The sequence below is a fragment of the Saccopteryx bilineata genome, chromosome 9 (assembly GCF_036850765.1).
Source record: "Saccopteryx bilineata isolate mSacBil1 chromosome 9, mSacBil1_pri_phased_curated, whole genome shotgun sequence".
NCBI lineage: Eukaryota > Metazoa > Chordata > Mammalia > Chiroptera > Emballonuridae > Saccopteryx > Saccopteryx bilineata.
The window spans coordinates 3,232,657-3,259,838 of NC_089498.1; the positions used below are offsets into that span (position 1 = coordinate 3,232,657).

Here is a 27,182-nt window from a genome sequence, read left to right on the forward strand (position 1 = left end):
GGTACAATATCTGCAAATCAATAAATGTGATACATCACGGCCTTGGCCGGTTGGCTCAACGGTAGAACGTCGGCCTGGCGTGCGGGGGACCCAGGTTCAATTCCCGGCCAGGGCACATAGGAGAAGCGCCCATTTGCGTCTCCATCCCCCCCTCCTTCCTCTCTGTCTCTCTCTTCCCCTCCCGCAGCCAAGGCTCCATTGGAGCAAAGATGGCCCGGGCGCTGGGGATGGCTCCTTGGCCTCTGTCCCAGCTGCTAGAGTGGCTCTGGTCAAGGCAGAGCGACGCCCCAGAGGGGCAGAGCATCGCCCCCTGGTGGGCAGAGCATTGCCCCTGGTGGGCGTGCCGGGTGGATCCCGGTCGGACGCATGCGGGAGTCTGTCTGACTGTCTCTCCCCATTTCCAGCTTCAGAAAAATACAAAAAAAAACAAAACAAACAAACAAACAAAAAAACAGCATGGTACTACCATAAAAGCAGACATATAGATCAATGGAACAGAACAGAGAGCCTAGAAATAAACACACGCCTTTATAGTCAATTAATATTTGACAAAAGAGGCAAGAACATATAATGGGGTAAAGGTAGTCTATGGAATAAGTAGTAATGGGCAAACTGAACAGATACATGCAAAAAATTAAACCAGACCACCTTCTTACGCCATACAAAAAGTAAACTCAAAATGGATTGAAGACTTAAATCAGCGGCGATTTTCAACTTTTTTCATCCCATGGCACACATGAACTAATTACTAAAATTCTGCGGCACAGCAAAAAAAAAATACATTATATATATATATTTTTTTTTTTTGTTTGTTTTGTTTTTTGTTTTTTGTTTTTATTCATTTTTAGAGAGGAGAGAGAGAGGGAAAGAGAGAGACAGAGAGGGAGAGAGAGGAGAGAGAGACAGAGAGAGAGAAGGGGGGAGGAGCTGGAAGCATCAACTCCCATATGTGCCTTGACCAGGCAAGCCCAGGGTTTCGAACCAGCGACCTCAGCATTTCCAGGTCGACGCTTTATCCACTGCGCCACCACAGGTAAGGCAATACATTATATTTTTTGCCAATCTGACCAAAAAAAAAAAAAAAAGAGGCATGGATGGACCTGGAGATTGTTATGCTAAAAAAGCCAGCTGGAGAAAGACAAATACTGTGTATGATTTCACTTGTATGTAAAATTTAATGAACAAAACAAAGACAGAAAGAAAAGAGAAACAGACTCATAGATACAGAGAATCAGACTGACAGCTGTCAGAGGGGAGGGGGTTGGGGGGCTGGGTGAAAAAGGTGAAGGAATTAATTAAACAAAGAAAAAAATAACCTCACAGACAACAGTGTAGTGATGACCAGAGGGAAGAGGGTGGGGGAGGGGAGGGGAGGGGAGAGGGGGGACAGGTGGCGATGGAGGGGACCTGACTTAGGTGGTGAACACACAATGAAACATGTAGAGTAGATGATGCATTACAGAACTGTACACCTGAAACCTTCAATGTCACGCCAATAAATTCAGTAAAAAAAAAAGGGAGGGGGATAACTTTTCAGTACTGTACTTATTTCTGCATCATTGACTTTCTTAGACTTGCAGCTTAAGAATATAAAGGACAGGCTCTGGCTGGTTGGCTCAGTGGTGGAGCGTCGGCCTGGCGTGCAGAAGTCCCAGGTTCAATTCCCGGCCAGGGCACACAGGAGAAGCGCCCATCTGCTTCTCCACCCCTCCCCCTCTCCTTCCTCTCTGTCTCTCTCTTCCCCTTCCGCAGCGAGGCTCCATTGGAGCAAAGATGGCCCGGACACTGGGGATGGCTCCTTGGCCTCTGCCCCAGGCGCTAGAGTGGCTCTGGTCGCAACAGAGAGATGCCCCCGAGGGGCAGAGCATCGCCCCCTGGTGGGCAGAGCTGCGCCCCTGGTGGGCGTGCCAGGTGGATCCCGGTCGGGCGCATGCGGGAGTCTGTCTGACTGTCTCTCCACGTTTCCGGCTTCAGAAAAATACAAAAAAAAAAAAAAAAAAGAATATAAAGGACAGGAGTTGATATTTGTCACAGTCTCACATAAGATTTTTCAAAGGTAAGTACCAAGGGATATTTATTCATTATCACACCATAAATTTAACTGCCGTTTACATAGATCGAAACCTAGTGGAGTCTAACAAGATTCTTCTGCAGCCGGTATGCAGAATGTATAAAACCAGTAAAACAATGAGTTACGATCCTGATACACTAGTTCAGGCAACTGCAACGCTTAACTTTTTACTGGCATTTTGTTTTTCAATTGAATTTTACTGGGGTAACACTGGTTAACCTAATCATACAGGTCTCAGGTGCCTGATTCTACAGCACATCTGTGAACATATCTGTGGTATGTTCACCCCCACCCTCTACCCCAAGTGATGCTTAACTTGGATAGACGGTAAAGTCAAATTTCATAAAGCCAGGAGTGATCGCAAACCACTCAAAGTGAAAGGTTTAGTTAGAACAATATGCGAAAGGTTTAAGACGCCTAGAGTTGTTCTTTTGTTCTCACTGCTGAAAGCAGAACAGAAAGAATCAATAGCACCTGAAAAGAAATTATCTTCTCCCTGAAAGCTCACACACACATTATGGCCCACTTGTTTTAGCAGAAACTCACCACAACGTTCCAAACAAGGCTTTTAGTTCCTAATGTCTATAATTATGCAAATGTTAAAACAACTGCTTCTGCTGAAGCAATTCATCTTTAGGAAGCCTACAAGATACTTTTTCACATCCTGGAGCACACAATGAATGGCAGCACCGGAAAAAAACCAATCTTTTAAAAAGGTAATATTTTTTTAAACTTAAAATATCCATTTGTGTATAGGTAACATTCATTTGGTTTTAAAAAATGTGCAGGGACACACACACACACACACACACACACACACACACGGGTGCTCAGTGATACACCACGTCCAGTCAGTAGGGAAGGGGGAAGCCCTCACTGGTGGTCCGTTTTTCTCTGCACACTGGGAAGAGCATTTCTTCCGTCTGAGTTTCAGCTGCAACTTTGCATCCCAGTCTTGTGATCTCTGTCTACACATTTTAATCTAATGTATGTACATTTCACTAATCTAATGTATATACATTTAACTTGATATATATATATTTCACTTTTTTCTCAGTGTCAGCAGATTCCCATTTCAGAATCAACTTCTGTTAATTTTCTGGATCTCTCCACACCCATCCTCACATCCCCATCTTCACAATCATAGACACATAAACTTGAGGAGACTTAAAAATAGCCTGCTTCCTCACTAGTAAGCCTACAACTTAGCTTGAGCATGTCCAAATAGTGAGGGTTGGGTAACAGCAAAGAAAAAAGAGAGAGAGAGAAAGAAAGAAAGAGAAGAAGAAAGAAAGAAGCTACAATACATTGTTTTCACTGTAGCTCTCTCTCCCTATAGCCATCAGCACAGAATCCTTTCCTGAAAAGGCGCAGCCACTGCACGCTTCCGCGCGCTGGCCACAGAGGGCAGTGTGCGCCCACGATCAAGACTGAGACTGCACCCTTCACGATCCAGGAGTCTGGGAGATTCCGTCCTGGCCAGCTCAGTTTCTTCAAGTTCTGCGGGCAAAGCTGGACAACACATCCAGGGACGACACATCTAGCGAGTCCTCCCCAGGGCTCACGCCCGTTGACTGTCACCACGATGCTATAGATGAACCCCCCGCCATCGAACAACGGAGAAAATTCCGAGGAGCACTATCGGAAACCCGATTCCGCATGTCTTATCTGGAAAGAGTAAAACCAAAACCTTCATTTCCAAGCCATGGCTATGTAACTGAGGAGTTAACGGATAGGAAAACCACAGAATTCACCCCAGCGTTTCAAGGAGGGAATCGTTAAGAATTTATGGGGTGACCGAGAATTCGTCACTACCTGGAGTCCTGGGTTACAGTAGCACAAACTGTACACAGAAGTACACAGCTGGACAGTTAGACATTTTACACTCAATTAGGAATTTAGGAATGTCTGGGATAGAACACTTGTCCAATTAAGATTCAAACGCAAATGACACTGAATTTTCTAATAAATTTGAAAAAAAGTGTTGGTATGGAGTAGGAAAAAACAGAACCACTTGTCACTGCACAAATATCAAGATACCATGACAAGCGCTATATGACACGAATACAATGCCATCTTCCATTCCTTCCCTGATGTAAAAAAAAAAAAAAATATATATATATATATTCCATAACGTTACAAATGCACAGCTCTCCAACGTTCCATTCCAGTCAGTAGGGGAAAAGGAAGCCTTCGTTGGTGGTCTGTTTGCCTCGGAGAACTGGAAATAGGCTTTATCGGTCCGAGTTTCAGAAGCAACTTTGTATCACAGTCTTCGCGATCTCTGCGCATACATTTTTAATGCAGAAGGCCCCCAGCTCCGGAATGCGAAGCGCCCGCGCACTTGACCGGCCCACCACCCGGCGGAGGACGGAGGCGGCGGCAGGCGGGGCCGAGGTCCGAGCAGTGCGGGGCCGAGGTCCGAGCAGTGCAGGGCCGAGCGGGCGGCGGCGGCCGCTGCGGTGCTGCAGCCTCGGCGGCCGCGGCAGGTGGGACCCGGCCGGGCGCGCAGGCTGTCCCGCCGCGCGCCGACCGCGGGCTCCTGGAGACCCGCTCGGCGACGCCGCGGCAGGCTGTCCCTGTTGGCGCGCCCCGACTTAGCCACCGAATGTCGGGGAGGACCGGCCTTCGCCGCACTGACGCGCACCCTACAACTTTGCAGAGCGGCGTCCAGCGCCTGGTCCCGTGTGCCGTGTCCCCCGGCCGGCCCGCCACGCCGCGGGCTGCGGGAGCGCCGGGAGCCCCGCGTTGCGCCCGCAGAGCAGACAAAGGCGCGCGGGCGCCGGAGGGATGGGGCGCGGGCCCGGCCCGCAGGGGGCGCTTACCTTTGAGGACCGGGCCGAGCTGCTCCAGAGCCATGTTCCCGGCACTCTGCGAGGGGCCCGCGCGGCGGCCGGAGGCGGCGAGGCGGCGGAGGCGCGGCGCTCACGGCCCGGCTTGGCGGCGGCCCCGCTCCGTGCCCATAGCGGCCACCAGGCGGCCTCCCCGCGGGCTGCGCTCAGGTCTCGCGGCGTGCCATCCCAGAGCCCCGCGCCGGCCGCCGCGCTGCCCGAGCCCTCCGACGGGCACCGCCTCCGGCCCCCCGGGGCTCCGTCCCATCGACCGGCCCGGAGCCGAGCAGCGCGGGGACGAGGGACAGCGCCGGCACGGGCCCCGCTCGAGTGGCGGCAGGCGCGGGGAGCCCCGGCTCATTTAAGCGGGGAGCGCGAGCGCCGCGTGCCGGCCGCGCCGCCCGCGCGCATGTCCCGCCCCGCCCCGCCGCGCGCCCCTCGCGCCCTCGCGGCCAATCGCCCCTGGGGGGGCGGGGCCACCGACCCGCGGCTTCCGAGAACGGGTCGCTGGGCGGGGGTCCCGGGGTCGCCGTCCCCGCCCGGAATCAGCGGCGGAGCGGTGGAGCGGTGCTACGAGAGGCCCGCGCCGGGGAGAGCCGGCATCCGCTCCTCGGCCTCCCGGGACCTCAGTTCAAGGTCAAAGCCGCCCAGCTCAGCCCTGCTCCACTACCCGCCCCTGGTAGGGGCCCGGGGGCGTGGGGGACCTGACATCTCCCTCGCCCTTTAGCGCCGAGCGAGGCCGCACTGATTGCAACACTTACTGCGCGCTGCCCGGGTTGCTAGGCACGGGACCACACATGCTGCGTCTGGAAGCCTCGGGTTCCCCTCCGGCGGCGGTGGGTGCTATCAGAGCGCGGGGAGAGCGAGGCCAGCGAGGTTAAGTGATTTGTTTGGTATTAACTATCCTGTTTTATTTACTCCATGGTAATTAGATCACACTCTGAAATGATCTTGCTCATCTACTTGTTTATTTTTTCATCACTGGTATCTCCTTGACCTCCACGTCCGTTAGATTATACACTGCTTGAAGGCGGGGAGGCTCCTGTATTCCCTCCACACATACTGTTAACCGTTTTCAGAAAGCAGTGATCGCTGCTGGGCAGCATCCCTGATTGAGGCCCCGCCATCATAAACGATATTTATGCCTGGATCTGACACACAGGGTAGGAGCTCTGTAAATATTTGTCTTCACAAGTTATCTAGTTAGGGACAGCGTCAAGCAAAGGAAAAAAAATCCACCAGGGATGTCCAAGTCTTCTTTCTTTCCTTCTATCCCTCCGAGAAAGGCTACAAAGTAAGCACTCACAGGGTTTACAAGTGAAGACATAGTTAACACCAATAAATATCAAGGTATTTAGCCCGTTACCATGTGCCATGGGAGATATCAAAGATGTGTATGTTTAGGTTTGCACAAATCACCTACGGTTAAAGTGCATGGAGGAAACAACTAGCAAATAAGACATTTAGGAGCCTTTTCCACAAACATACAGTAATAAGGGGACATAGTGGGAGACAAGGACAGGGATAAGAGTGTTAAATCTAAGTCACGGACAATGGTGGACACAAAGAACCGGGAGCAAGGAGCCCTCTCTGCTTCTGGGATGTGATAGGTCCTTGATGCGCAGTCGTGGATGGAAGGAAGAAGCGGTGTGTGTGATGCCATCAGAGAATGACCTCTGGGTGAAGGGGGAGACACCCAGAGAGTGGGAAGGCTGTGGATGGCGAGTGGAGAGAGGAGGAGCGTCTGGGAGCAGTAGTTAGAGGTGACCTTGGTGGGCTTTGTGCCAGATCCTGTCTTGAATACAAGGCAGAGGAGCCTACCTTTGGTTCAGGAGGCCAGAGGCATAGTTGTTTATACATATATATAGTGGAAGATTAATCTGGCAGTCAAGTTGAGACCATGATAAAAGAGGAGAGATGAGAGCAACCGTAGTAATTGAAAAAAGATACATACAGCACTTTTTCATTCAGCGGAGTTGCTCTTCCTGGGAGTACCATCTTGATGAACCTAAGAAGTCTTACCTCCTCTGGTAGGGTTGGCTGGGGAGTAGACTCCCCGGGGAGTAGATTGGAAATGTTCATCTCCTGGCTCCTTTCTGAGACACCTGTCTTTTGTGTATACTTGTGTATGTGTCTGGCAGAGCTTCCAAGGAATGTGGCAGAGCACAGATCATCGCTGAGACTACTGTGTGGCCATATGCTAACGAAACCAACGGGAGAGCAGTCTGCCTTGCTCCCAGCTGGGGAGTTCTGCATCTGAATTATCAGTTCCCCGGAAGACCGCCCAGTAGCACCCAGTCTGTCCCCAGATTACCTGCCAGTTCCCACGTGACCCGGTTTCATTGCATCCTTGCCTGATCTTCCTGGCATAGGTCAGGCCTCTGCAGTTCTTCACGGAATCATTCGTGTGGTTTAAGTTTGGTTTTCTCTGCCTGTGTCCCCTGTAGCCCATGAATGAAGGGTGGTGGGTGGCCTGGCCTTCCTATTAGAATAATGACAGAAATGCAGCATTTTATCTCAGTGTTTAGGTACTGAACACAGGGTTGTTTTTTTCTCTCTCTCTCTCTCCCTCTCTTTTTTGGGAGCTCTAACAGTTTATTAAATGATAGCCTCGGAAGGCAGGTTGTTCTGTGTAGAGATTTGCTATGGACTGAATGTTTCTCTCCCTCAGAACATCTAGGCTAAAGCCCTGACCCCCTCCCCAGCGCGATTGTGTTTGGAGCTGGGGCCTCTAAGGTTTAATGAACTCATGAGAGTGCAGTCCTGACCTGATGGGATTTGTGTCCTTAAGAGAGGGGACACCAGAGCACGAGCTGGGCAGAGAGGCATGTGAGGACACCATGAGAAAGGCAGTTTGCCAGCCCAGAGAGCTCTCACCAGAAACAGGGTCACTGGGAGCCTTGATTGGGGACTCCCAGCCTCCAGGACTGGGAGACAATAAATGTGGCCTAAACCACCCAGCCTGTGGTCCTCTGTCGTGGCAGCCAGAGCAGTCTGATCCAGGGATATGCCCGAGGAAGAGAGTGGGGTTTGCGTATGACCAAATGGGTGTACAGAAAATCTATTGGTAGTGAAGGGACCCTCACACTGCTTTTCTTTCAGGGTGCGGATATGGCCACAACCGTGGAGAAAACTTAGTGAAGAACAAAATCATATAGGATCTCGGTGTTTGGAGATTTATGTCATTGTTATCGTACAACTGTAGATTTGTTTGTTTTGTTTTGTTTTGTTAGAGAAGGAAAAGAGAAACATGGTTATCTTTTAAAGCCTTGTATTAATCCACCAGAACAACATAGCACAGACTGGGTGGCTTAAACAACAGGAACTTATGTTCTCACAGATCTGGAGGCTGGAAGGCCGAGATCAATGTGAGACCTCTCCTGACTGGCAGACTGGGGACTGCCTGCCTGCTGTGTCCTCACATCGCCCTTCCTGTGTGTCCAGCAAACTTCTCCTGTCTCTAACTCTTCTCATTAGGACACTCCACCTGTTGGATTAGGGTCCCATCCTTGTGACCTCGTTTAACCTTAACTTCCTCTTTAAGGCCCTGTTTGAAAATAGGGTCTCAGTGCAGTTAGAGCCTCAACAGACGGATTTGCAGGGTGGACACAATCCAGTCCATACACTAATGAACCCGAAGTATTCATGCTTTAGATGATGTTGGAATAGAGTTGCCTCTAGGGCTGTGATGGCGGACCTTTTTATAAAGACCGCCCCCTTTTGCAGTGCTGGTCAACCTGGTCCCTCCCACCCACTAGTGGGCGTTCCAGCTTTCATGGTGGGCCGATCGAGGCGCCGTTTGGTTGCTCTGCTATCGTCCTCGTTCCCACATTTCTACTTGGCATAATTCCAAAACAGGAAAATTTTAGAGGAATATTGCCTACTCTACCCGTATTAAAGTATTTTGGCTTCATCAGGAAATCTTCTGGTCATGCCCTTGTTTTCATTTGTTTGTAAAAAACTAAGGGAGGCCCTAGTTATATTTCTTAGATTAACATTGTGGACATGTATGGTGTCTTTTTCTTAAAAGCCCAAATCCCATGTTGAAAGATCTGTTTATGCTTGGACTGGTTTGTGCCCCGCTGAATGCATGCTAGTTAATTGGTACAATATGAAACCATCACGTTAAAGTATAACATTCTTTTTATTTATTTATTTTTTAGTGAGAGGAGGGGAGGCAGAGACAGACTCCTGCATGCACCCCAACTGGGATCCACCGAGCAAGCCCAGTAGGGGGCGATGCTCTGCCCATCTGGGGCCCTTGCTCCACTGCAATGGGAGCCATTTTTTAGCGCCTGAGGATGAAGCTATGGAGCTATCCTCAGCACCTGGGCCAACTCGCTCCATCAAGCCATGGCTGAGGGAGGGGAAGTGAGAGAGAGAAGGGGGAGGGGGTGGAGAAGCAGATAGGCACTTCTTCTCTGTTCCCTGGCCAGGAATTGAACTTGGGACATCCATACACTGGGCTGACACTGTATCACTGAGCCAACCAGCCAGGGCAAGTGTAGAATGCTTAGTAAGGTTATTTGGTAACACTTGCTAGATAATAGCACTTCCTCATATACTGAATATCTGTGCTGCTTGACCTACCCATACTAACACTAGCGTCAGCAGAATGCGTACGTCAACTGTACCTCTGTGTCACTGGGTTCTTATATTTGTAAGGAAGCTATGTCTGAATTATTGCAGTCATTACCAACCAATCTCAAACGATCTTTTCGTGCTATAAAATAAATATATATATAAAAATCTAAGATTTTGAATGAAATTCAGTTCTAAGGGATCTTTGGGAATTTTTTTTTTTTTTCCGAAGCTGGAAATGGGGAGGCAGACAGACTCCCGCATGCGCCCGACCGGGATCCACCCGGCATGCCCACCAGGGGGCAATGCTCTGCCCATCCGGGGCATCGCTCTGTTGAGTCCAGAGCCATTCTAGCGCCTGAGGCAGAGGCCACAGAGCCATCCCCAGCGCCCGGGCCATCCCCGCTCCAATGGAGCCTTGGCTGCGGGAGGGGAAGAGAGAGACAGAGAGGAAGGAGAGGGGGAGGGGTGGAGAAGCAGATGGGCGCTTCTCCTGTGTGCCCTGGCCGGGAATCGAACCGGGGACTCCCGCATGCCAGGCCAATGCTCCACCGCTGAGCCAACAGGCCAGGGCCCTTTGGGAAATTTTTTTAAGATTAAAAAATTTGGCCCTGGCCGGTTGGCTCAGCGGTAGAGCGTCGGCCTAGCGTGCGGAGGACCCGGGTTAGATTCCCGGTCAGGGCACACAGGAGAGGTGCCCATCTGCTTCTCCACCCCTCCCCCTCTCCTTCCTCTCTGTCTCTCTCTTCCCCTCCCGCAGCCAAGGCTCCATTGGAGCGGGGATGGCCCGGCGCTGGGGATGGCTCTGTGGCCTCTGCCTCAGGTGCTAGAGTGGCTCTGGTCGCAACATGGCGACCCCCAGGATGGGCAGAGCATCGCCCCCTGGTGGGCAGAGCGTCGCCCCATGGTGGGCGTGCCGGGTGGATCCCGGTCGGGCGCATGCGGGAGTCTGTCTATCTCTCCCTGTTTCCAGCTTCAGAAAAAATGAAAAAAAAAACAAAACAAAAAAACAAACAACAAAAAAAAAGATTAAAAAATTTGTGAACTGTAATACATATTTGGAAAAATGTCTAAAACAAACATGTTTGAGATTTGCCCCCTGACCCTGCCCGTCCTTGTGCCTGATCGTAATCTTCTCCCAGTTCCCAATGTTCACCACTATTCCGACTTCTATCATTTCTTTCCTTTACGGTTTTCCCCCTCTGGACGCATCACTAAGCAACATACAGGGGGTCGGCCGTGCGTGTCACCTCCCGTGCAGTTGAAAACTAGGTGTCCAACGGCTGTTTAGTTTTCCCTCATTTTGAACTTGGTCTGAACAGTATCATGTGGCACGTGTTCTTAAGTGTCTCCCTTTTTTTGTTTAACATTATGAGATGAATGGGTGTTGCTACATGAGATTAATGAGTGGTTGTACGTCATTCAACGTCATGGCTGCGTCGTATTTCATTGCGTCAAGACCCACGTAGACGGATACAACCTCAGTTTAGGCTTTTCGCCGCCGTGCGCATCGCTGCTGTGTTTCCAGTCCGCCCCCCATAGGTTCCGCGTCCTCAGGTTCAACTACCTGTGGATGGAAAATATTTTGGGGGACACGTTATGTTTTTGTTCACTTACACTATGTAGTGAGGCCAACGATGGTGTGTGTCTGTATTGCTCGTGTACAGACTTTCTCGCCAGTCCCTAAACAGTACAGTATAGTGGCTACTTAGGCGGCAGTAGGTAATATAGTAACTGAGAGGTGATCGAAGGTACACAGGAGGATGTTGCGTAGGTTATGTGCAAATACTATAGTTTTTTTTTTAAGATTTTATTTATTGATTTTACAGAGAGGAAATAGAGAGGAGGGGAGGAACATGAAATTATCAAGTCATAGTTGCTTTGCTTTAGTTGTTCATTGATTGCTTGTCCTATGTGCCTTGGCCCCAGGCAAACCCAGGGTTTCGAACCGGTTACCTCAGTGTTCCAGGTCGACACTTTATCCATTGCACCATCATGGGCCAGGCATACTATATTGTTTTATATAAGGGGTGTGAGCACCCACAGATTTTTGGTCTCTGTGGGGGTCCTGGAACCAATCCCCCGTGGATTCCAAGGGTTGATGGTACTCCTCTATCCTAGTGTGTGTGTGTGCGAGAATGTCTATGAAGAGAGCTGCTGGGTGTAATCACAGTAGACGTCTCTTCAGCCAGCAAATAAAAGGAGAAGCACCTTTTATCAAGTTCCCCAAAGACTGTGTGAGATTTCTTTTTTCTCCACAGCCATGCCAACATTCGGTTATTGTTGGCTGTTACTACTAGTTGTTAATCTGGTGGTGGGTGTTTAGTGTTATCACCACAGTGAGGTTATAATGTAAGCTTTCCTTAATAATCAGTTTGAACATTTTTTTATATGTTTATTGGCTACTTGAATTTCCTTTTATTTTTTTTTTTAATTTTTATTTTTTGGTGAATGGTTGTTCAAAACATTTGCCCACCATTTTACTGGGCTCTTTTAAAATCATTTTTTAGAATTTCTCTATTTTTGGATGCTAATCAGTCATATATACATTGAAAATATTTTTTTTTCATTTTATGGATTGTCTTTTTACCCTTCAGTGTCTGTGATGAACAGAAGCTGTTTTTAATTACTCCAATACATCTGAAATTTCCTTTATAGACTGTGTTGTGACTTGACTAAGACACCAACCCCTACCTCAGGGTTATGAAGTTATTCACATGTATTAAATACTAAAAGCTTTAAAAAAAATACTAAAAGCTTATACATTTGCATTTCACATTTAGGACTTTGATCCACCTGTCTCCTCACTGGTACTATACTGTATGCATTAATGTAACTTTAAGTTTTGGTATCTGACAGCAATTTCTTGTCCTTTTTCAAGATTGTCTTCCCTGGGCCCTGGCCGGTTGGCTCAGTGGTAGAGCGTCGGCCTGGCGTGCAAGGGGTCCCGGGTTCGATTCCCGGCCAGGGCACACAGGAGAAGCACCCATCTGCTTCTCCACCCCTCCCCCTCTCCTTCCTCTCTGTCTCTCTCTTCCCCTCCCGCAGCCAAGGCTCCATTGGAGCAAAGATGGACCGGGCACTGGGGATGGCTCCTTGGCCTCTGCCCCAGGCGCTAGAGTGGCTCTGGTCACGGCAGAGCGACACCCCGGAGGGGCAGAGCATCACCCCCTGGTGGGCAGAGTGTTGCCCCTGGTGGGCGTGCGGGTGGATCCTGGTCGGGCGCATGCGGGAGTCTGTCCGACTGTCTCTCCCCGTTTCCAGCTTCAGAAAAATACAAAAAAAAAAAAAAAAAAAAAAAAAGAGATTGTCTTCCCTGTTCTTGGCCGTTTGTATCTCACATACATTTTTGAAACAGTTTATCAAGTTCAGCAGCAACAGCAAAAGCCACTGGGACATGGAGTGGCATTGGGACAGAGTTGATGTCTTCACAATATTCAGTCAAGCTGTCCATGAACATAATATAACTGTGCATTTATTGAGGATTTGTTTAATGTGTCTCAGAAGAGTTTTACACTGGACCCAACAGAGCTGTGGTACATTTTGTTTTAGGATATACACTGTCTGTAGTTACATCTCCTTTTTCATTTCTGACAGTTACTGGCAAGCATTTTTTTCTTGAGAGAGGCTCTGGGGGCAGCTCCTAGCCAATGACTGATGAGTGTGGGGGTAGAAAGGTCCAGACCTCTTACCCTAACTTGGGACATGTTAGGAGACAGGGGAGGTCATGATCTCTCAAAACTCACTGTCGGCTTGTACGAGGCACCCCGAGCATGCATCTCGGCTCTGTTTCTCACTCTGCCCAATCTGGCTTCCTTCCTCGCCTCTCTGTCCATTGTTGATCGAGCACTGCTTAATTAATTGTCTGTTTTATTAGTCTTTAAAAATAACTGGCCAAATGATGGAGAGCCAGGCTGCAAGACATCACAATGCTGGTGAAGTTTTAGTTCACATCTGTGCTGAGGAGTCAGCCTTCAGCACCCCAGCTTAGTCCTCAGGACACTGTCAGGCAGGCTTTGGGCCACAAGTCAAGCTTTTGCGTTCATTTTTTGAGGTGTTCTTGCTATTGGTAAGGATGAATATTTACTGGTTTTATTCTTTCTTAGAGGTAGGTCTTCCAAAGGCCAAAAGAAAAATTATTTTTTAAAACATGGAACGAAACTCATCCTCATGCAATGACTGCAAGAACCCACTGGACCCTTGTATAAATCTAAGATGTTACATAATCTGGTGACCTTGTTTTTTTTTGTATCTTGAAACATTTTGCTGTAGGATTTCTCTGCTTGAAAGGCTACCTACGAAGCCAAGATCTTTTCCCCTTTGATGGCTTAGTAACCACTGCCTGTGAGATGCTTTTCATAGATCTGTAGGGATATTTAATAATGTGAGGGTGAATGTCTAGGTATCTCTGCCCACAATGACTCCCTGTTTTTTTCTCAGCAAGTGTGGGAAGGGTAAGGAAAGTATGTTTGAAAGTTGTGACCTTCAATCCAGAGGCCTTCGAGGAGTGAGAACTATTTTGGGAATCCAGTTTTTAAAAATATGTAATGTTTTCTTGTTGTTGTTTTTTTGGCTGGTAGATGGAAAAACGTATAGGGCTAGTCCAAATGAACGTTGTGTTAATGACAATGCATTTGCAGAGCAGCTGGCCCTCGAACAACATGAGGTTTAGGGGCACCGACCTCCCCTCCATGCAGGTGAAAACCCACATACAACTTCTGATTCCCCCAAACTTAGCTACTAACAGCCTCCTGTTGACAGGAAGCCCTATGATGACATAACAGCTGACATATATTTTGTATGTTACACATAGTATATACTGAATTCTTACAGTTAGCTAGAGAAAAGAAAATGTTATTCGGAAAATCATAAGGAAGGAAACTTATATTTACAGTATTTATTGAAAGGAACCTGCATTTAAGTAGATCCCTGCAGTTCAAACCTGTGGTTCAAGGGTCAACGGTATGACAAATACAATTTTTTAACTTCAAAATGATTATTAAGAATTACTCTTTCCAGTCCTCAAGAGGAGGATTACAGAAGTGCTGATCTTGGCAGAGTGCCAGGAAATGCCGTTGTTGTTACTGCAGTGGGACGTGGGAGGGCAGGGAAGAGCCAACACCCACCAGGTACCTTCTGTGGCCTCCTTGCCACTTAAGACTCAATAGAGTCCTTTCAAGAGGTGTCACTCACTGCCCATCTTAAGGTGAAGACACCAAAGCTCAAGGAGGCAAAGCGATTGACTAATAAAAGTCACACAATGGGAGTTAGGCTCTGAATCCAGAAAGTGTCTAACCTCAAAGTTCTGTGCCTTTTCCACTAGTGTTCAAAAGTTAATCCAGAGGTGTTTGTGGTGGGTTCTCAGTGCTTTGCACCTACCGATCCTTCATCGGTGAGGCTGCTGTTGCATTTGGAGGTTAGTATCAAGACACGGAACAGACTAGAAGGCCGCGTGGTTGTATTTGTTAGCTGTCGTTAACATTTTATCTGCCTGTAACACCACTCCTCGTAGACCCTGCCTCCAAGTGAGTTTTAAAATTCATGCTGTATCAGTTGCCAGATACTATTGAATATAATAGGCCCAGTGTTGTGGGCTGGGAACTGTTCGGTGGAGTTAACCGAGGACTGTGTAGCAGGAGGTGCCTGTCTGGCCCCAAATTACAAGGTGGCAACGGACGAGTCACTTTCCCTGGGTCCCACGGTCCTGATAATTGCTTTAGACCTCATAACCTCTAAAGCCTCGTCATGCCCCCAAAATAATTATTTACAATCTCACCAAAAGTTTGTTTCAATACAGACCATTTATTAAGAAGACCCATTAACACGCTTAGACACGAAGTAAAGCACTTACACACATGCCATTCTCAGTGAACTGCAAAGAAGAAAGTAACAGAAGAACAAGATAAATTATTCTCAGGGACATTTTCCTTCCTGTGCCGCAGCTGTCGCGTGCCCCCCTGCGCACCGGACAGTCACTGATGCTGATAGAGAAGTGTCCCCCCCCCCCAGCCACATTCAAGTCTTACAGGAGCTGCGGGGTCAGGGGGAGTCCACAAAGGTCTGCACTGACGTCGGAAGGTCAGTGACGGAACCCTATAGTCTGCGAGGACAGCAGAGCGACTGAAGGGGCCCGTTCCCAGGTGTGACCCACGCGTCCCTTTCAAGAAAGCAAATGTTCACCATCACGTGATAAGGGTCAGGGTTCAGACGGAGATCTTTAGGGCACGTGGATTCTTGGGGGGTACTGTGATATTTGTAGTTAATGCGAGCAGGTAATAAATCCTTACATAAGATGTCAACCACCGAGAATTTCCAAATATGATTTCTTAATGCCTGAAAATACAATTCTGTGGAGTCTGTACATTTTGTTCCAATTTTAGTATATGTGCTGCCGAAGCGAGCACAGGAGTCTGTACATTTTGATAATTAGTTGTAGAGGTCTTAATAAATTACCTAGGAGTAGTAACGACAGTGACCAGTTATCAAGCACTTTCTCTGTGTGCCAGACACTGAGCGGGGCATGTTACACACATCGTCCCACTGACCGTCACAGCGGCTCATCCGAGTACCGGGACCGGCCCCATCGGTAAGCGAGGGAGCTGAGAACAGGTGAGGCACCTGTTTGAACAGCCTGGGAGTGGTGGGACCGGGACTTTAAGGCCAGTCTGGCTGACTGCGATTCCCAAGCCGGAGTTCCTGGTCACTGTGCGGGTTGCTGTCCGGCAGGTGAGAGACCCTGACCTGCCGTGAAGTGGAGGTCAGTAACTTATCTGTGATACATTCACAAAAGGGTCATTTGCATCATTAGAAGAAGCAGCAGCAAGCCCAGTTCAAGTGGAACATAAAAAACCCTACTCATTTAAATAGTTTTATTTACAGTCTTTTCCCATCATCATTCTAGTAAGATTATAAATACACCAGCACCTGAGGACATGCACACACTCCACAGAGGAACGGGACACACAGCACACCTGCACGGGGAAGGGGCCACGTCACTGTACAAAGCTCCGGACCAGAGACCCGTGACGCGTTCAGACTGTATTTATTTGAATACTTTCCAATAATTACCGAGGGTGCATCGTTTATAAATAATACTCGGAATCCCATTTTCTTCTTTAAACCAGATTTAGTGTTTCAGTTAATCAAGTGGACGGTGGCTCCGTGGTACAACACGGAAGGCAAGTCACATGGCGTCGAAGTGGAACCGATGGGCCTCCTGCCGTTTCTCTCTGTCGTCCGCTTTCTGAAAAGGAAGGAATGTTAGACTCGTTCACGAGAGACAGGAAATGCCACGAAAAGACTCACTTCTAAAATGCAAGTGCTTGATTTAAAAAAGCCCTCGGCAACCAACAGGGAATCGGTGTGATTTTTGTAATCATCTTATGCACTATTTTTGAACTTTATAGTAGTATTGATCCACTAAATTGAATTTAAAAACCAACAAGAAATGTTTCTTAAATGCTTCATTTGTTATTACTATTTATTTGAAAGTAGGAGCAACTATGAGATTCTGTAACGATGGAATCACCAGTTACTTATGCCCCGTTCCTAACACTTATATTACTAAGTGAATCTAAGTTAATTGAACCACCCTGTACATTAATTATCTGGGGGTTAACCTGCTGACGTAGCTGATATTATTGACCTCTGTTACCAGGCAAGTCCTGGGCTTGGTATTTTGAGCGATTAAAAAGACCCTCAGTTTTGTATTTTGTTCTCAAAGAACTTACAGCCTAGAAAGAAAAATAGCCAGACAGAAGTTCAGGGTGAAGAGGGGGAATGTGCCCGGTGTTCTGAGAGGATGTGAGGGAGGGGCGCTCTGAAGGTCAGCGGTTAGGGCGGTGGGGGCGGGGCGCGGACGTCCACGCAGAATCGCAGGCCCCACGGAAGCACCTGGCTAGAAAGGCGGAGGCGCTGGCGGGGTCCCTGGAGAACTGAGGCTGACGGGGGCGGTCACCTGAGGGGTGTGCAGCGGGGTGCGCGGCCGAGCTGGCCTCCTGGCCGAGTGACCGGGCAGGCATGGGTGCACTAAGAAGGGGGTGAAGGAAGCCGGGGACCAGGTGGTGTGACAAGTCGCTGAGCAGGAGCACCAGCAGGAGGGGGCGGGGTGTCGGTCGAGCAGCTGATTGAGAATTCAGGGTGTGTGCCAGTGGGCTGGGGCACGGTCACCCACGGTCACCCACGCTGGAGGGGAGGGCTGGGAGTCTGGTCAGGGGCGGAGCTGTGGTTGTAGGTGAGCGGCAGGGAGCCAGGAAGAGGGGGCCGGGCAGGCCGCGTGGGTAGAGGAGCACTGGTACGCGTGGACGGGGCCCCAGCCGCCGCAGGCGCGCTGTCGGGAGCCTCAGCCCAGCCGTGAGGCACTGGCGTGGGAGCCCCGTACTTCTCCTGTGAGCGAGCGGGTCACCCGAGGAGTGGACCCCGTAAACTCCCTCCATTCAGGCCCAGAGCGCTGTGATACTTCCGACTGCGCTCTCCTGGTTCCGGACAAGAGCGGGTAAGGTCACCCGGGTCTTACCGCCGCAGTGCATCTTAAAATGGACCAAGCATGTAATTTTATCATATTTTTGCAGAGACATACCTATGAATGTGTGTCAGAACAAGAAACATTCTTTTTCATGAGTTAGAACAGCTAAGAGAAAACTGACGGTGATGGTAGTGAAAGCTGTGACGGGCAGGACAATCTAGAGAGCAGGTGCAGAAAGAGAAGAGACTTCTGTGACGCGCGGGAGCCCTTTCAGGACACGCTGGAACCTGCTGGTCTGTACTGCACATTCACACACAAGCAGAAATTAGCCTTTTCAGTTTATATCTAAATTGCTAATAAATTTGTGATAGCCTCTTTTTGTCCTCATTAACACTGTATAAAAATTCCATTCTGGAGTTCTGCTGTAATTATGCCGGGTTCACTAACGCACAGCAGTCGGCTCAGTGCGGAGACTGCTGGCACGTGGCAGGCCTTGCCGCTCGGGCCACGGCCTGGGACATGCACAGTGCCGCCCTCTCAGCCTCCTCAGAGCCAGCGCCACCGTCCCCAGACAGCAGTGTCCACGGCTCTAGTGAGGTCATGGACGCATGCATTTAAAAAATGATTATTACTTGGCCCTGGCTAGTTGGCTCAGCGGTAGAGCGTCGGCCCTGCGTGTGGAAGTCCTGGGTTCGATTCCCGGCCAGGGCACACAGGAGAAGTGCCCATCTGCTTCTCTACCCCTCTCCCTCTCCTTCCTCTCTGTCTCTCTCTTCCCCTCCCACAGCCAAGGCTCCACTGGAGCAAAGTTGGCCTGGGCGCTGAGGATGGTTCCATGGCTTCTGTCTCAGGTGCTAGAATGGCTCTAGTTGCAGCAGAGCAATGCCCCAGATGGGCAAAGCATCACCTCCTGGTGGGCATGCCAGGTGGATTCTGGTCAGGAGCATGCAGGAGTCTGTCTCTCTGCCTCCCTGCTTCTCACTTCAGAAAATTTACAAAAAAAAAAAAAAAAAGATTGTTACTCTTTCAGGCCATATGAAGTTGTTTCTAGTTAAGTTTTTCTGTATTCCTGGTGATTCTGGGTGATCAGGTTTTAAAACAAGTAGTCGTCTCCTGCGGTTTGTATGAACTGCTAAGATAAAGAGTAATTTAAGGAGACAGAAGAAACAGTCATCTACAAGATGACAGCATGGACAGAACCTGAAAAGGCAGAAAGCCTTCATCACGGCAGATAGCTCAGAACGCGGCTATACAGAGCAGGCGCCGGCCACGGCCAGGCCCACGAGGGCACGCACCTTCTCCTGCCAGTGCAGGCCGCCGATGATGCCCAGGATGAACACGCACACGCCGACCAGCGCGATGGCCGTCAGCAGGACGATGTTGCTCGGGGTCAGGTACAGCTTGGCGCTCCAGCTGGGCGGGGAAACACAGGCATTACCGTTCCCGTGGGAACACAAAGCTGCAGTTCTCTCGGGACCAGAAAGCCTGACAGCTTACTCATGAGTCTTGTAATTCAGTCACGTGATTTCCCCACCCGTTCATTAGAAAGGAAACAAAGCAATTACATTTATGCGGGGCTAGGAATATTGACCCTGCAGAGCTCAGGTTTACTCAGAGAACGGAAATAGAACAGAGTTTTTGATGCTGCTGCGATATTTTTCTTGAATCCTGTGGGGACCATTCTTAAGCACATCGATCAAGGGTCCTTAGGACAATATGAGACATTGTTTCCCTATCTGGTGAACCTGCTTCATCTGAAACCTTGAACTCTGCAGCCATGAAGCCACATGATTTCCGCAGGGTTTCCAGATCTTTCTGGATCCCTGTTCACACATTACTATGGCGGCTAAAACAACCAGCGGTCCAAGTGCGTGTAGATAGGTTGCTTGTGCAAAACTTGTGTTGTTTCTGTGTCCTGGGGAGGCTGACGTCACTACATTGATGTGAGACTCGTTGCAAAGTCGCATTTAGTCCGTCTAATGTCACCAGAAACATGCAGGGCTCAGCGGGAACAGAACCTGGTCCCCCTCTGAAGCGGCCGTGCCCCCAGCACGTACACCCCGCGAAGCCTATGACTGCAGTTGATCTTACCTAGACTGCAGGTGGTTCTACATAAATCACTTTTTATTCTCCCTGAAAAGAGGTAACGGATACATTTTCATTTTATAAGTTTAATAAATGTAAGCCCATTCTGACGAATGGCAAGTAGCGATGGACTGATTTTGGGGTGATTAAAATTTATTGGTCTGTAACTTAGTCTCCAGTCAATAAATCTTAAAATACACCTCAGACTGAAATCAGTCCAGTTTTTATTACGGACATAAATTCGAAAAGAACGTTCCTCCAGAAAGAGCGAGAGAAACGTGGGAAGCGTCGAGACCGGGGAGAGACTAGGACAGGCATCAAAGACTCGAGGGCGAGGCAGGAAGCGCACTGCTAGCGAGCCGAGGCTGGCTCCTCTCGGGGCCTCCCTCCTGCTTTCAGAAACCCCTTCCACGTCAGTTTTTGGTCGTGTGACGTTTAAAACCGATCTTTAAAAACTCACGAATGTGGGAATGTTGGTAAGAAAGCGGTCTTCCTGTCGGTTTCGGGACACCGTCCAGAGACCCTGCACACAGGTGCGCGGGTGTGTGTGGTGCCTCCCGGCAGAAAGTGCGGACGACGGCTGGTCGCACCCCCTCGTAGGGGACGTGCCACGTCACCACACTGCACCACGCAGAAGTCCCACAGTTCACACGGCTTCCTACTCATGGGCAGACCTCCCAGCTTGGTTACAAATTTTCTGTGCAGAGAACTGACAGACACCCTGCAGATGCTTTCAACCCTGGGACCTCGGCCTGTGCCTGCTTCTAGAACACCACTGCCTGTATCCACCTCAGAATGTAACAAAGAACAATGCAGCCTGTGTTTTGAGAAGAGTTAGGACCCCACTGGTTACACAGTCACAGATGCAGCAACCACTCCTCTGTTATTTTTCATACTGACAGCAGACTAACCTTTGGAACATGTTAGGAATAAAACATCATGGTATGTTCTTCCAAACAAAATTTAAATGTTAGTGAATATCACCTCCTTTTTTAAAAAGATGGAATCTAGTAATTAAAAGAATGAACAGAGATAAATTAAGGACTTAGAGTTCAACGCTATATATCATGAAAGGAACATATTCTGCTGATGAGGACAAAGGGGCCTTCCTCTCCCCGAGAGCTCACTTGGGCCAGGCTCTGAGTTAAGCATCCTTCAGCCTCGTCCACAGAGGTGGGTGCCGTCTCCCACTCTACAGGGGCGGACGGGCAGACCCGGAGCCGCAGAGGAAGGCTAGCGCCCGGTCTCAGCCTGACCCGGCGTCTCTAGCCTAGGTCCGCTCACTCCAAAACCGGCCCCTGACTACTGTGGGAGGCATCACTGTGAAAGCTTTTATCAAAAAGATCAATGCTTGTTAACAAATATTTACATTTTTTATATTTAGCATCCTAAAATTTTAGAACCTAACAGCTAGCAAACAAATGGAAGACCAATTTATTTAAGCGGAACACGAATAAATGCCCCATTAGTTAACCTGCTGCTTTTCTAATATGATTTAATTTGTTCATGAAAAATGTCAGGAAACTTTCGTGTGGGCCTGTCTTGTGATGGAGGGTTTCCTGTGAGGAGGCTGAGGGTGCGCTTGTGGTAGCATGGAGGAGGGGGAGGAGGGGGGGGAGGAGGGGAGGGGGAGGGGGGAAAGGAGGGGGAGGGGGGAAAGGAGGGGGAGGGGGGAAAGGAGGGGGAGGGGGGAAGGAGGGGGAGGGGGAAAGGAGGGGGAGGGGGGAAGGAGGGGGAGGGGGAAAGGAGGGGGAGGGGGAAAGGAGGGGGAGGGCTTTAACAAGCTGTGACCTCTGGGATTCCCAGGCTCAGGGCCGGTGGGGACATTACCTCCGAGGAACGTTGTGGGGGAAGGGAATGACGATCAGCTGGGAATTGGGAATGATGGCTGTCCACTCTTGCTTCCGTATAGACTGGAAAGGGAATTTAAGGACACTTAACATCGAGTACACTTTAAAACAATTATTCCAAATAAATGAGGAAAAGAGAAGTGCTCTTTTGATTAATTGAAATCCTGGGCACAGATTAAGGATTAAGCTAAATTTACATATGCTAAACCCCAAATAGGACGCCCGTGTCCTGATGGCAAAATACTTTCTGTCTTTTCAGGGAAGGAGTCTAGTTCCATCTCATGGGTTCATTAACTCAACACATGTTTACTGAATACTCTCACGTAGCAGTCACTGTTCAGAGCGCGACATGCAAACACAGCTTGGAGCTCAAAGTTGAGGTGAGTCTGACAATAAGCAAATAAAACAGTATGTTAAATTTTTAAAAAATTGATTTGAGAGAGACAGAAAGGGAAGCATGTGTTTGTTGTTCCACTTAGCTGTGCATTCATTGGTTGCTCCTTGCGTGAGCCCTCACCGGGGATCAAACCTGCAACCTTGGTGTGCTGGGATGACAACACTCTAGCCAGCGGAGCTACCTGGCCAGACTACAACATGAGATGTTAGAGTGAGAAAAGCAGGAAGGAGGGATAGGCAGACATGAGGTTTGCAGGAGAGGTAGTATAAAACTGTCTCTCCAAATTATAAAGTGCTCTACGTAGGATAAGTTTAGAGAGCTTACTACCAGTCCATTTTTTTTTTAGTTCTTTAAAGAGAATAAAAATACACGAATTATTGCAATTCGATTCAATTGAAGTGTTTGAATAGTGAATATGAAAACATAGATGATTTGTAAACAAAATATGTTTTTACTCACCTTCTCTCCAGACGGACGGGGAATGCCAACATAAAGGTGATCGAGAAAATTTGCACTTCGACCTAAACCAAGCACGTTGTACGGGAGCTGGAGCGCCAAGTGTGCCGACTGGCTGAGCTGTCCAGCTGGATTTATAAGAAAAGAAAAAAGCAAAAAAAAGACATCATTGGAAATGTTGCTCTCATCAAATATTGAAACAACAAATGTTAACAATCCAAGGGCTAGAACGTGTTCTTTAAGGATAAAATGTGAAAGGAAATGTCTGGTTCATTAACAATTTACTTTTTAAAGAAAACAGCTTTACTGAGATACTGTTCACGTACCATCCACGTCACTCATTTAAAGTGCACGGTTAACTGGTTTTGAGTACATTCAGAAAGTTGTTGGTCCATAACCACCCACATCCAGGTTTAGAACATTTTCACTGCCCCCAGAAGAAACCCATGCCCATCGGCAGTCACTCCGGTTTCTAACCTCTACCTGGCCAGCTGTCGGCAACCATGCACCCTTCTCTGCAGACAGGCCTGTCCCGGAGACTCGCATAAACGCAGCCACGCTGTGTGCTCCGTGTGTGCAGAACGCTGCTGTGGACACTCGGCGTACAAGCGTTGGTGTGGGCTCACGTTGTCCAAGGGGGCCCCAGCCATTCCGCTTCCCACCAGGAACATAGGAGGGCTCCGATCTCCCCTGGCCTGTGCGCCTCTTCAGTGTCCGTCTGTCTGAGCCCAGCCACTGTCACGGCTGGGAAGTGGCTTCTCATTTCTCTGATGGTGAAGGGCGGTGAGCGTCTCCCCGCGTGCGCCCTGGCCACTTACGCGGCTCCTCTCCTACGTCCCTAAGGTGGTGGGCGTGGTCTCCTCTTCTGTTTTGTATCTTAGTGATTTGAGTTTCTTCTTTTTCTCGGCCGGTCTAGCTAACGGTTTATAAATGTTGTTAATCTTTAAAAACCCCATCTTTTGGTCCCATTGGTTTTCTTTTGCGTTTTGCTGTTCCCACTCATTTCTGGCCATCAGCTTGCTTTGCGGGTTTGGCTTGCTTTTCCATCGTCTTAAGGTGGAAGGGTGGAGTGTTGAGTTCGGACTGCTCAGTTTTCCCGATGGGCACGTGAGGCCACAGTTCCCTCTGAGGCCGTGTCCGCGGCGTCCCACGCCGTCTGCTATGTTGTGATTGTTCCCGCTCACCTGAGGGACAGCTTCCCTTCTGATTTCTTTCTTCTTTGACCCATTGGTTTTTTGGTTTTTTTTTTTAGGAGTGTGTTTTCAAATATTCACATACGTGTGAGTTTACAAATCATTTATTTCTAACATCATCCAGATGTAGCTGGGGAGCATGCGTGGGATGACTTCAGTCCTCGTGACGCTAGTGAGGCTTGTTTTTTTTTTTTTTTTTTTTTCATTTTTCTTAAGCTGGAAACAGGGAGAGACAGTCAGACAGACTCCCGCATGCGCCCGACCGGGATCCACCCGGCACGCCCACCAGGGGCAACGCTCTGCCCACCAGGGGGCGATGCTCTGCCCCTCCAGGGCGTCGCTCTGTTGCGACCAGAGCCACTCTAGCGCCTGAGGCAGAGGCCACAGAGCCATCCCCAGCGCCTGGGCCATCTTTGCTCCAATGGAGCCTTGGCTGCGGGAGGGGAAGAGAGAGACAGAGAGGAAAGCGTGGCGGAGGGGTGGAGAAGCAAATGGGCACTTCTCCTGTGTGCCCTGGCCGGGAATCGAACCCAGGTCCTCCGCACGCTAGGCCGATGCTCTACCGCTGAGCCAATCGGCCAGGGCCAAGGCTTGTTTTATGACTCGCTGTGCGGTCCAGTCCGTCCTAGACAGTGTCCGTGTGTGCGTGAGAGGAATGCGGGCTCTCGTTGGTGGAGTGCTCTGCGCGTGTCTGCTAGGGTTCGGTGGTTGACAGTCATTTTCTCTTCCCTGTTCATCTTCTGCCTAGTTGTTTGATCCGTTATTGAAGGTGGGGTATGAAGTCTCCAATCATTTAGTGTTGACTGATCAATTCCTCTCTTCAGTTCTTCCTATCTTTTGGGGGGAGGGTTCTGTTGTTAGATACATATGTCTTTATAGTTGTTATATCTTCCTTATGGATTGATATTTTTCTTTCTACTTTGTTAAAGTGTGAGGAGGGAAGATAGACAGGCTTCCACACGTGTCCTGACCTGGGTCTACCCAGCAACATCTGTTTGGGGCTGATGCTCGAATCAACCAAGCTATATTCAGCACCCGGGGCTGATGTTTGGACCAACTGAGGCACTGGCTGTGGGAAGAGAAGAGAGAAAAGGGAGAGGGAGGGGGAGAGTAGCAGATGGTCGCTTCTCATGTGTGCCCTGACTGGGGAATCAAACCCAGGACATCCACTGGATTGGTCTTTTTAATAATATAAAACATCCTTTTTGCCCTGGCCGGTTGGCTCAGCGGTAGAGCGTCGGCCTGGCGTGCGGGGGACCCGGGTTCGATTCCCGGCCAGGGCACATAGGAGAAGCACCCATTTGCTTCACCACCCCCACTCCTTCCTCTCTGTCTCTCTCTTCCCCTCCCGCAGCCAAGGCTCCATTGGAGCAAAGATGGCCCGGGTGCTGGGGATGGCTCCTTGGCCTCTGCCCCAGGCGCTAGAGTGGCTCTGGTTGCGGCAGAGCAATGTCCTGGAGGGGCAGAGCATCGCCCCCTGGTGGGCAGAGCGTCGCCCCTGGTGGGCGTGCCGGGTGGATCCTGGACGGGCGCATGCGGGAGTCTGTCTGACTGTCTCTCCCCGTTTCCAGCTTCAGAAAAAGAAAAAACAAACAAACAAACAAAAAAACATCCTTTTTGACCCTGGCTAGGTAGCTCAATTGGTTAGAGCATTGTTACGATACACCAAGATTGTGGGTTTGGTCCCCAGTCAGGGCACATACAAGAATTAGCCAATGAATGCATGAATAAGTGAAACAACAAATCAGTGTTTCTCTCTCTCCATCCTCTCTCTCTCTCTCAAATCAATAAATTAAAAAGAATGTCCTTCTTTATCTCTAGTGACAATCTGATGTTAAAATAGGCACTCCAGCTTTCTTTTGGTTATTCTTTGCATGGTATTATCTTCCTCATCTTTGACTTTTGACTTATTTGTATCCCTGAATCTAAAGTGTGTCTCTTGTAGACAGCAGCCGGTTGGGTCTGATTTTATAATCCACTCTGCTAATCTCTGCCTTATAACAGGAGCATCTCTCCTATTTACAACCCTGGCTTGAGGGAGAATATCAGCTCTTTAAAAAGGAGATAAAAGGACATATTCAAACAACCTGGTGTTTTATGTAACTTTATAGAGAAAAAACATGCCTCTTCTTGGGAGAGAAAACCTGTCCTGAGAAGTATTTGTTCTTCTCACGGTGACAGTCTGAAACAATCTGCACTGACACCAATTAAAGGGGTGATGAGGAACCCCAGAGGACGGAGCAGACAGGAAACACAACACCTCTGTGAAGCAGCGAAGGAAGTAACAGCTCACGACTGATGAGCGCTCCTTCCACATTGTTTCAGCCCGTTAACAGTAACCGTGTGGGGGCAGGTGCTCTATCTCCGCATTCTCGCTGGGAGACCGAGGCTCCGCGGGCTGGCCCACCACACACCACTACGTGGGGGAGCTGGGCGCGGGCTCTGGCAGCCTCATTTCAAATCCCACACCCTTCATCATCACCTCAAGCCCCTTTCCGGGTGAAAACAGTGTGAGTTTTGTCTTCCTGCTCTATAAAAAGGACTCCTGATGGCACAGAGGAGACCTCTCCCAGGCCAGCGTTCCTTCCTTTTCTCGTTTGGACATGTGTACATGTGGGGTCTGAGGACCTGATCTGGGTGGGCATCTGCAAATGTTCTATAGAGTCATTCCGGCTAGTGTGGCATTTGCTGGTTTTGTAGATCCAGGCACTAGGGCCGTGCTTTAGGGCTGTGGGGTACCTCTGTGATGTCCCCATTCTACACCTGGAGCCTGGGCTGTCTGAGCACGTCTTCTGGGCGATGAGGCTGGTTTTCCTTGTTGCTCTTCGATCTTTAACCCAACTATATCCACTCGGGGCCCGAGCATGGAAAAGCTGTGCTCTGGATGTGGGCTGGCCCTGGACCCGCACGGGGAGCTCAGGTTCTCTGGTTCATTCCAGAGAGTTCAAGGGAACATCATGGTTTTGTGCCACATGGCATGTGTGTTAAATTATGTAACACACGGCCCTGGCCGGTTGGCTCAGCGGTAGAGCGTTGGCCTGGCGTGCGGGGGACCCGGGTTCGATTCCCTGTCAGGGCACATAGGAGAAGCGCCCATTTGCTTCTCCACTCCCCCCTCCTTCCTCTCTGTCTCTCTCTTCCCCTCCCACAGCCAAGGCTCCATTGGAGCAAAGATGGCCCAGGCGCTGGGGATGGCTCCTTGGCTGCTGCCCCAGGCGCTAGAGTGGCTCTGGTCACGGCAGAGCGACGCCCCG

At 49.4% G+C, this 27,182-nt stretch overlaps 2 protein-coding genes and 1 non-coding gene across 5 annotated transcripts in view; 1 reads left to right on the forward strand and 2 right to left on the reverse strand.

Moving 5' to 3' along the window:
• The window catches only part of NETO2 (neuropilin and tolloid like 2), a 47,508-nt gene extending 42,259 nt beyond the window's left edge, over positions 1–5,249 (reverse strand). For all 3 annotated transcript variants that reach the window (XM_066243660.1, XM_066243661.1, XM_066243659.1), the window contains exon 1: positions 4,897–5,249. In XM_066243660.1, coding sequence (XP_066099757.1) covers positions 4,897–4,930 — 34 coding nt within the window. In that variant the 5' untranslated portion in view covers positions 4,931–5,249. The remainder of the gene's footprint in view (positions 1–4,896) is intronic.
• Positions 5,250–16,508: 11,259 nt separating this feature from the next.
• The window catches only part of ITFG1 (integrin alpha FG-GAP repeat containing 1), a 122,302-nt gene continuing 111,628 nt past the window's right edge, over positions 16,509–27,182 (reverse strand). Inside the window, exons 15-18 of the mRNA XM_066243157.1 lie at positions 22,739–22,863; positions 21,863–21,945; positions 19,243–19,360; positions 16,509–16,726 (exon numbers count right to left, since the gene is read on the reverse strand). Of these exons, the coding sequence (XP_066099254.1) occupies positions 16,667–16,726; positions 19,243–19,360; positions 21,863–21,945; positions 22,739–22,863 (386 nt within the window). The 3' untranslated portion in view covers positions 16,509–16,666. The remainder of the gene's footprint in view (positions 16,727–19,242; positions 19,361–21,862; positions 21,946–22,738; positions 22,864–27,182) is intronic.
• Positions 18,583–18,658, forward strand: TRNAA-UGC (transfer RNA alanine (anticodon UGC)). The gene has a single exon. It is a non-coding gene; the product is annotated as a tRNA-Ala (tRNA).